The sequence below is a fragment of the Otolemur garnettii genome, unplaced genomic scaffold, assembly GCF_000181295.1.
Source record: "Otolemur garnettii isolate 467f Iridium unplaced genomic scaffold, OtoGar3 scaffold00035, whole genome shotgun sequence".
Lineage (NCBI taxonomy): Eukaryota > Metazoa > Chordata > Mammalia > Primates > Galagidae > Otolemur > Otolemur garnettii.
Window position 1 is genome coordinate 1,395,473 of NW_003852430.1, and position 10,242 is coordinate 1,405,714.

Sequence of the window (10,242 nt, forward strand, 5' to 3'; positions counted from 1 at the left end):
TCTATGATGTATTATATCCCCATTTTACTGATGAGGAAACTGAGGCACAGAGAATTAAATAATTTGCCTAGATGGCATTTCTAGGAGGTGGAAAAGCAGAATTCAAACACAGACAGTCTAACTCTAAGACTATGACCCTAACCACTGCAATCCATGGTCTCTGATGGTTTCCTAACATAACCACACCATAATGACTCTTACTACCTATTACTACAAAAACAGCAAAAAAAATAAACTCACAATACAGTGTGTAAACCACCACTATTCCAGAGAACTTTCTAAATAATCAAAATGTTCTATTTCTACGCTATTGAGCACTTGAAATGTGGCCAGTGTAAGTAACTGAGAAACTGAATATTTTTTTTCATTTTACTTTAACGAATTTACATTTAAATAGCCAGATGTAGCTACTAGTTACCTCATAGGATTGCACGGGTGCGGGCTATCAAAAATTGTGATCTGTCAAACATTAACTATAAGATAATTTCTACTTGAAACCAGGCTTCAGAAGAATGTGATTAAGTACGGATGCATCTCTGTACAACACTTTCTCCACTTCTATGTTGCTTTTAATCCTTTCCCATTATCCTGAGGTGGAAGCATGCCATTTGGTCAGGGTAGGTGAAGAGACCAGCTAAACAAAGTGGGAACTTGCAGAAGTAATAGTACTAAGTGGCTGAGCCCAGCCTTTTGAGCTCTGTAGAGAATGTGGCGCTGTGAGGTGGCAGATCACAGATCAGGTTCAGACACAAAGGTCATCCCATTGATATGGAAAAAAATAAATCACCCACAGATGTGTGTATGTGACAAGCACATCACTGAATATAGAAATACTCTGCCAAGCCCAGGATCCTAGACCACACTCAGGACTGGTGTGATACAATCTGATTTGACAGAACAGAGCAAGGGTCCTCAAACTTTTTAAACAGGGGGCCAGTTCACTGTCCCTCAGACCGTTGGAGGGCCGGACTGCAGGCCCTGGGACAAGTCGGCTGCTAAGCAGAACAGGTAGCGGTGGCAAAAACACCCAGCGGGCCAGATAAATGTCCTAGGAGGGCTGCATGTGGCCCGCGGGCCGTAGTTTGAGGATGCCTAGAATAGAGGGCATGAGCAACTATGCTTAGGTTAGGAACACCTCTTGCTCTTCCCAGGTCTCCTGGTCAGCCTTGGCCTCTGCCAAGAAAGTCACAAAGCCACGCCCAGAGAAGGATTTCTTACTCATATCCGTAATACATGGATTTTCTCCTTCCCCATCTTGGGTTCTGCTAAGCCACATTATGTGCCAAACCCAAATTTAGGCTAGAATCTGATTTCAACTCAAATAAGAAATGAAACCAAGATTAGAAACTGAGCCCACTAACCTAGTAAAGGGACAATGTTTACTCCGGTTACTCCCTAAATCTGTAAGTGCCTTCTTCTCTCTTCTCGCAATTTCTGACTGGCAACTTAAGGTTTATACGCATTTCCCTGCCTTGTTCTACATGCCCATGGTAAGAAGGCATGATGGAGGGCCTTGCATGGGCCGCACAGCTATCTAATAGAAGAATCCAGGCCCTGGTCCTCACCCCTTCTACATATGCGTCCCCACTGCAGGCCCTCCATGGGCACCAGCCACAGCTCACGCCTTGAGAACTCCGGAAGAGGAGCACGCATTCTAGCCTTCATGCTCAAAATGCTATTTTAAAAAAAAAAGGTTTTTTCAATTACCACCCATTCCTTTCCACTCAACATCCGTCTTCCAAACAGTCCCCAAATCCATACAAACAAGTTGGTCCTTGCCCATCAAGGTCAAAAGTTGATCCAGTGTAAAGTCAGACTATAAACTAAAAACATGCTCTAAACTCCAGAAGCATCAAGTCTGAAAAGTTCCAATTCTGCTCCAAGTTCTGAGAAATTCTCTTCAGCCGGAAACCAGGCATTGTGAAGCAGGCCCTGAAACTTCCTGCAGGAATCCAAGAATTGCTGTAGGGAAGGTCTGTTTATCCCAGGATTGCTCCATCAGGTCAGGAGGTCCCAGACTGCTCCTAATCCCCAGGAAAGGAGCTGATAACACATCCCGAACCTCCAACCCTAAGCCTAAGCCACGTTCCCACTGATCCTCAATGCCATTCTTCCAGAGTCCAGCACTGCCCCAGGCACCCTGACCAAGCCATCAACCCTTGTTGACTAACCAGCATGGTCCTAGGCCTTCCTTAAAGCAAGGGAGCGGGAATCAAGATAGGAAGCAGGGGCATAATTGTCTAAATCATGCAATTATTTGTTCTGAGGTAGTTATTTCCTTCTCTCTCCCCAGTAGTTATGGAAGTCTTCGTGATGGACCACCCAACAGTCTTTCTAAAAATTCTCTATAAAGAGAAAAAATAAAACAATGCCAAAGAGAGAATATCTACATCTTTATTAAAAAGATTAAACTGATTAAACTAAGAATATTCTGTCCTTGCAAAATTCAGGAGCTTTAAGAGGTTCTCTCCCTATTTTTCAAGGCAGGCTCAGAGAATTCCACCCTTCCCACCAAGATCTAATCATCACCTCCACCAACCCAAAAGGAACCTTACAATCACATAAGGGTTTGATATAGTCTTAAAAAAACATATGGAAGAGTTTTCCTAATTCCAGCCAGGGTTTCAATCAATATAAGCCTTCCAGTACTAGAAAATTGCACTTGTGTATACACATTACACACACACACACAGAACCTATTTTGGACTAAATGTTTGTATCCCCCTGCCCAAATTCTAAGGTAAGATCCTAACCCTCAATGAAATGGTATTAGGAGGTAATCAGGTGATAGGGCTATAGCCCTCATGAATGGGATCAGTGCCCTTATAAAAGAGACCCTGGAGATCTCTCTCTCTTTCTCTCCCCACCCCCACATGTGGGGACATGGAGAGGAGATGACCATTTGTAACCACAAACCAGGAAGTAGACCCTCACTGGACACCACATCGGCCACCACCTTGATCTTAATAGTACTGCTCAGGCTTCAAGACCATGAGAAAGAATGTAGGTTTCATAAGCCAGCAAATCTATGGTATTTTTGTTAAAATAGCCCAAACAGATTGGCTTTAAGCCAGCAATTCTCAACCTGTGGGTCACGATCCCTATGGTCTGTATTAAAGGTTCACAGTATTAGGAAGGTTAAAAACCACTGCATGAAGCAGTGACATACACATAAAGTACCAGCTGTGCCTCACAAGGTATTAGCAGTGACCACCATTTTTCTCCTCTGAATACTCACCACCCTACACTCACGGTGTTAGGTTCTCAGTTTAACAAACCAGCCTTCCACCAACAGCAATGGATCAAGGGCTAAGGCCCAACAGCCTGAGGTTGCACCTGTAACTCACATCAATTTCAAGACCCAATACCTACCCACAAATAGTGTACCAACTTTAAGCTACCACACTGTGAGCTCTTAGAAGACAGTGACCCTACTTATTCATCTCCTCAACCCCAGAGCTCAACACAGGCACACAACAGGTATCCAGGTGCTCTAAAAACAGCTGCCAAATCTATAAACGTGCCACTCAAGTTCAAGACTTCCACATATACACTGGCGTTCAAAAGTAGAGTCTAGACTTCCAGTGGGCAGAGGTATAGAAGACACACCAGAGACAGTCAGACTGGGTTCAAGCCTCAGTTTTGCCAAAAATACACTCTACTGTCCTGGGCATATCTCCCAGCTTCTGGGGGTCTTATTTTCTTCTTTTGTAAACACAGCAGAGGACTTCTCAGGTTTCACTCAAAGGTCTTAAACTTGTAAAATATGATATGCCCTTGAGCTCTGGCTACAATATTAACTTGATGATAAGGGCAGTGAAGCTGTAACAACCAGAAGCGCCTTCTCTTATACTGATTTGGGGTAGCAGCAAGCAGTAAGGAAGCATCCACCCATTCACCTATGTTCACATGCAATACACACACACATCTGAGTCCTCTGTAGTCTCTTTCAGGGAGATGCAAATTTTGATGATTGTTCCAGGAAGAAAAGCCTCCAAGTGGAACGAAGACCCGCAGACATTACTTCCAGGTAATAAACAGATTCCATTCAGACAAAGAAAAATAAAGCAGCCTGTGGCTACATTCCACAGACTCCCCGTTTGTGGAAGCATCCAGGCTGAGCTCTAAATGTGAGCCAGACGTTGCTGAATTCTCATTTTGGCTCCGACTGTAACTCTGAGTGGATGGTCCTTGGCCAAGCCTCTCCTCTAGAAGCCAGGCTCTGGATGGGTATGACAACCTCCATAAACCATCCCAATTACAGGGTGAGGCTAGTAAAGCATTTCACAGATGTAAAGTGCTGCCAGCCCCTCCAGACAAATGAGGGAAGCTGTCAAAGAGGCAACGTGGCTGGGTGGGGAGAGCCACCGAGCAGCTCTCTCCCGATGCTAGGCTCCCGCAAACTCACCAGAGGGACCCAAAGGCTTTAAGCCCCCTACTCACAATCTGGCCCCACTCCCCCTGCTGAAAAGCAAGCACTCTCTGCAAGACTCATTTGCAAAGCTCTGTAAACCACATAGTTAACTCCCAGCATCAACCAGCTGTGACTAAATTAGGTTTGGTTCTCCTCTGCTGTGGGACATTTGAGACAGTAAAGGTATATCAGGGCAAAGGAATAGAATATATAAAAGATAAAAGTCTGCTTATGAAATAAGAAGGGCTGTTCAGGAACCATGCTAGTAGTTTTACTGTTTTTTTTTTTTCCTTTTAACTATTAGGTACCAAAGGATACCAGATACACAGAGCTGGATAAAAAGGTTAAGAGATACTATCTGTAAAGTTTCCCACCAAAGCCTGCTAATAGCACTCCCACTGATTAGAAAGCACTTCTGTCATTTGGGAGCTCTAATCCACTCTTATCAACCCTCTGGCTTCGTCATTTATCAGGGTGGGAATGAGAGGTACATGGGCTATGCCACAGAGTGATTTCTGGGGCCCCTGCCCATAAAGAAGCAGATCAAAAAAGGAGCTCATGCCTGCCAGAGTGAAGCTTTCACCATAGCAACACATGTTATTCTACAAACAGTCAGGACTAAGGCGCTCTGTTGTGACCGGTCTGGACAGTGCCCCCAAGAAATGAGCGACGAAGGGTTCAGACAACAGAGCAAGCAAGAGAAAAGTGGTACCTATTTAACTTGCAAGGCAGTCTTCTTACGGTTTTTACTTCTCAGCAGAGCTGAAAGTGGCGACCCTAAGACCCTCCGGTACACAGCCCATGTTCTAATAAGAGAGATGTCTGCGAGAAGACACATGTTCTCTGTGTAGCAGTCACACCACAGAACATGGCTCCACGGTAAAGGACCTGGGGTAGAGACAGATGGGTCCATCTGGACAGTACTCGGCTAGCACTGGGGCACTTGGAGGAAAGGTCTCCAGCTCAAAACACATCATCTCTAAAATGAAATCCAACCAGGATGCCCAGTGAGTGGAAGGTTGACTCACAGACCCAAAGCAAAACCGATAGCAACAGTCACCTGTGTGGTTGTTGAGACCATCGGTTAAGCACCCACGTGCCAAGCACAGTGCTGGGTATTCTTATTTTTACCCCTATTGATCTTTATTCCTGCAGTTAGGGTTAAAAAGTCACTAACTGATGAATGCTACTTTTCTGAATATAACATTTTTGCGAAGAGAAGACATAAGAATGACCACTGAGTCCTTACATCCCATGAGACAGGGTTTCAGCTGAAGCCTGACCAGCAGAAAATGCAGCTGCAAATTTCTGCTCTGCTGCTCAAATCACTGAGGCATGAGCACAGAAATCCAACCACAGAAGAAGGGTGCTCAAGAGAGTATGTGACCCCTCCTCCAGACCATTTCCTCTGAATAACTTTTCTAGAATACCACTGATAGAGTAAGTCAAAAGCTAGAGAAGGATGCATAATGTTAAGAACTATAAAAGCTGGCAAAGAGATTTCTTCAAAGGCACCAGAGAGGCTCAGCGCCTGTGGCTCAAGAGGCTAAGGCACCAGCCACATACACCTGAGCTGGTGGGTTCGAATCCAGCCCGGGCCCGCCAAACAACAATAATGGCTGCAACCAAAAAATAGCCAGGCATTGTGGCGGGCACCGGTAGTCCCAGCTACTTGGGAGGCAGAGACAGGAGACTCACTTGAGCCCAGAGTTGGAGGTTGCTGTGAGCTGTGATGTCATGGCACTCTACCCAGGGTGACAGCTTGAGGTTCTGTCTCAAAAAAAAAAAAAAAAAAAAAAAAAAAGGCACAGGAGAAAGTAGTCAAAGAAAGATGACCCACATCCACAGATGTCTGTCTGTGCCATTTATATTCATCTTTTTAATAACACAACAGATGAAGAACTGTGTTATGATGGTTTCAGGTTATGATGCCCACAGGTATATTTGGGAAGGGGTGTGAATTGGTACCCCGGAACCCATGGCTATGACACAAAGGGCTCCCATTTCATCATGACAAGTCAATCACAGTGTCAGGAACAGGGAAGGTTGCTCCTTGAGAAAAGGTAGATTTGCCACACCACTCTCCAAAACAATTAAAAAGCAAAAACCAGCCACTACCAAGAATTCCTCTGAGGCCTAAACCCTGAAGTCATCACAGACCAGACAGAAACCAAACCTACAAATGACAGGCTCAGAATTTTAGAAACAGTTCATCGCAGCTGCAGAACCTATAAATGAGCTTTAAAAAAAAAAATTCTGTCTCAAAATGACATTTTAAAGGTAGCATATAAATTGCTTCCTCTCTCTTCCATGCACCCGTTTTTCCTCCTTCTCCATTTGCTTATGGAAGAGTTTTCCTCTTCCCCTGCCTGCTTCAGTCTGAAATGTGGCACAGAACAGGACACTGGAAGGCAAGGGGGTGGGGGCTACTTTCAAATCTGACGCACATCGCCCCCAACCAGTGCCCACACCATGAGTGGTGATCGGACCAAACTCCACCTAAGAAAGGACTAAAGGACCAAACAGCTGAGCAGAAAACTCCTCCTGTACCACCTCTCCCCAACGCAGAGTTAAGAAAGAGAAAGCTGGAAAGGAAGGAGGGGGAAATAAAGTTCCACATTCCTGACATTTTTTAGCCAAGTGCTGTGGCTGCACAGAGAAGCTCCTCTATTCCAAGCAGCCTATAGGATGGGGAAGAAAACTAGGTTCAGGGATAAGAACCTGCCCCCTGCCTTGGAAATAGGATGGCCCAAAACTATAAACTAAAAGTGGGGCAGGCGGGAGACAGACTTCCATGTACATTCCCAAAAGGAAGTGACAAGGAAAGGAATTTAAGGTCATCATCTCTCTAGGGACAGAGGAGTAAAGTCTTGGGCTCCCTGAGGGCGAAAGGAAGGTGCCCTGTAAGCGGAAGAAGTGACCAGTGAGCAGGGGAGGAGCACAGCAGGCGTGAGGTGGAGGTGCAAGGGCTGTGGATGCCTGGGCATAGGCTGGGGGACACAGGGACCCAGCTCACAGGCAGAGTCACGGCAGGGACCCCAGAGGGAGAAGTGGCCAGGGGAGTCCCTCTTTGTGGGAAGAATTACAATGGAGTTTCCTGGCTCAGCTTCTGAAAGGAGTCCTAGCCTGGTCAAGTCAGACCCCAGGGGCCTAATGTCCACTCTCCCTCTCCCTCTCTCCTTCTGTCCTCACTTCTAGTAAAAGTGTTCAGTTCTGATCTGGACTCTCCACCCCACCATATGCATCCTTACATACCAACCCATGCACACAATACATCTCCAGGGGAGGACCCAGGACACCCTGAGTAATAATACCCAGGAAGTCCTGTGCTGGATTATGAGGCACCCCCCCCCCGCCATTTTACTCCTCCATCCCCATCACCACCACTAAGAATACCCATCTCTGTGGAGAGTTAGTAGATGGGTATAGACAGCAAGGACCTACCATGTGCCCAGCACAGAGTAACACAGGCTGGAGGTTTAGGGCAGACTGCTCAACGCCCTCAAAGCACCTCAGAGAGATGCCTGCCCTGTGAGACCTGTAGGTCTAGGAGGTGGTGAAGCTGGTGGGAAGAGGGGACCTGCAGGGCTCTTGCCACACACCCTACTCCAGTCCCAAGGGAGAGAGCTACAGTTTTGTTTTTGTCACCCTGGGCCTTTCTCTTCTATCAAGTACTGAGAGTAAGAGCTCCTGGCACCATTCAAATCCCAGAGATGGGTTTAATGAACAGGACATTCCGAGAGACTAGAGGCAGAGAGGGAGAGAGTTACTAAGCTCAAACTCCGGGCAGCTCTTTCTGAGCAAAGATAAAGCAGATAGAGCCACAAACCTTAACAAATGCTAGAAATACAGCAGAGAGAGCCACAGGCTATATAAGAAACTTGGCCACTGCACAGCGTGTGGCTTTGAGGTTTACAGCTGTCACGTGTGTCTTTCCAGCCACACCCTCCAAGACTGGGGACATGGCACTGGGAGGCCTCTTAGAATGGAAAATGGCAAATAGACACCAGGGTACTGGCTGGGCAAAACAAATTCTATGTTATTTTGTTAAATTATTATTATGATAAATAATAACAGCGTCAGGAGCAAGAAATGTTAATAGCTTTTTTTGCTGACATGATCTGTTAAACTTCACCACTGCCCCATGAGAAGGACAGGTTTTACAAACTTCTCTAATGATGAGAAACATGAGGCTATTGCCAATTTTCAGTCAGACTAGTGATGAGAGTACAGACTGATACCCTGAGTAGAGTGGGAAGGAGAAGAGAGGGAATGAACTAAATGAACACTACAAAACTATGAAGTACAGACCCACATCTTAATCCCAGGTTTATTTCCTACAGACCCCAAGGTCCAGCCAAGGACACATTCCCATATCCAACCCTGACTCAGCCACCACAAGAATGTCCCCAGCTTGAGGGCAGCTTCACCAGCCAAGTAGGACCCTGGCCACCTGTAGAGACAAGAGAACCAAGAGACAGAAGGACAAGGAAGGTGAAATTAGCCACACTAGGAATCTCCCACCTCCAGGGAAGTTTATAAACTGTTACAGCTTCCTAACCCTGAGAATATAGATAAGCAACCCTACCCAGAAGGGAGGACAAGTTGTCCTCTCAGAGGAACCAGAGGAGACCATGGTGAGGCTGAGGGGAGTTTCATTCACACATCTCACTTCTGAGACAAGATATACAGCAGCCAATCCATATTCAGTTTCCTCAGGTTCTTCCCACTTTTGAATATCACATTTTTTCTCACTCTGCAAGAGTAGGGAGTTCTTCCCTTGGATTCTGACCCCTTGTTGGCTTATTAAAACTTCCTGTTGTGGGAGGCCTACACCAGGACATTGCTGTCAGCATAAGATCCCATCCTCTACCCACCCCCACCCTATGCTACTAGAGAATCACCTTTCCCCTAAGATCAGAGGGTACCCCTGGCCTATCCTTGCCCCTGCAAAGAGGGTGAAGCTCTGGGTCCACCACAGATGAATCTAAAGGGACAGTCCACAGACTGATAAAAGGTATCCAAGAACCGGCCCTTTAGGTCAGAGCAAAAAGAGAGAAAGCAAGAGAAGAGCAGAAGGTCACTGCTGGGATGGGGCCAGGGCCACACGTGAACACCCCAGCACTTTCCAGAGTTGAGGATGCAAACATCCACAAAATCAGATGAGAAGAGGAAAAGGGTCAGGGTTCCTCCCATTGGAAGAGCCCAGAAGAGCGAGTGGCCACCGCCGCGGGGGGGAGGGGGTACGGATTGTGCAATGACTACAGTCTGGGAGTCTCTGGGCTTGGCTCCCGGACGCCAGAAAGGAAACCCCACGCGTCAGCCCAGGGTGGCAGCGCGGCGGTTGGTTCAAAGCCAGGCTTGGGTTTAAGGGCTGCAGAAAGAGCTGCAGGATACGGTGGGTGCCCAAGGGGGCAGCAAAGCATGGCACGGCTGGCACGGCGCAGAGCTGAGGGTGCTGCCTAGGCTGACTGGGGTACAGGCCAGGGGTACAGCGCACAGAGCGGGGGGAAGAGGGGGTACGCGGTGCACAAAGCCCGGGTGCAGATAACGCCAGGCTCCTCAGTTCAGACAAGGACCTCGGGGACCTGCATGGGTAAGACCCGTGGCACACGAGAGGGGGCACTGCCCGCCCCTCAGGCACCCCTCTCCCCAGTCTCTCTCACCTCGAACATAAGCCCGATGAGGACGCAGAGCACCAGGCAAAAGCCGATGTCCGCATGGTTGTGGATGACGAACTCCTGGCTGAAGAGCGGGTAACTTTTCGTCCTCCTGCGGAAAGCCATGGCAGCGGGCGCGCAGCGGCCGGCGGGGCCCGCACCCTGCGC

The 10,242-nt window shown here is 47.3% G+C and overlaps 1 protein-coding gene across 1 annotated transcript in view; it reads right to left on the minus strand.

Annotated features, from left to right (window-relative positions):
• TRAM2 (translocation associated membrane protein 2) overlaps positions 1-10,236 on the minus strand; it is a 75,763-nt gene extending 65,527 nt beyond the window's left edge. The window contains exon 1 of the mRNA XM_003789643.2: positions 10,081-10,236. Within this exon, the coding sequence (XP_003789691.1) occupies positions 10,081-10,200 (120 nt within the window). The 5' untranslated portion in view covers positions 10,201-10,236. The remainder of the gene's footprint in view (positions 1-10,080) is intronic.
• Between the last annotated feature and the right edge of the window lie 6 nt (positions 10,237-10,242).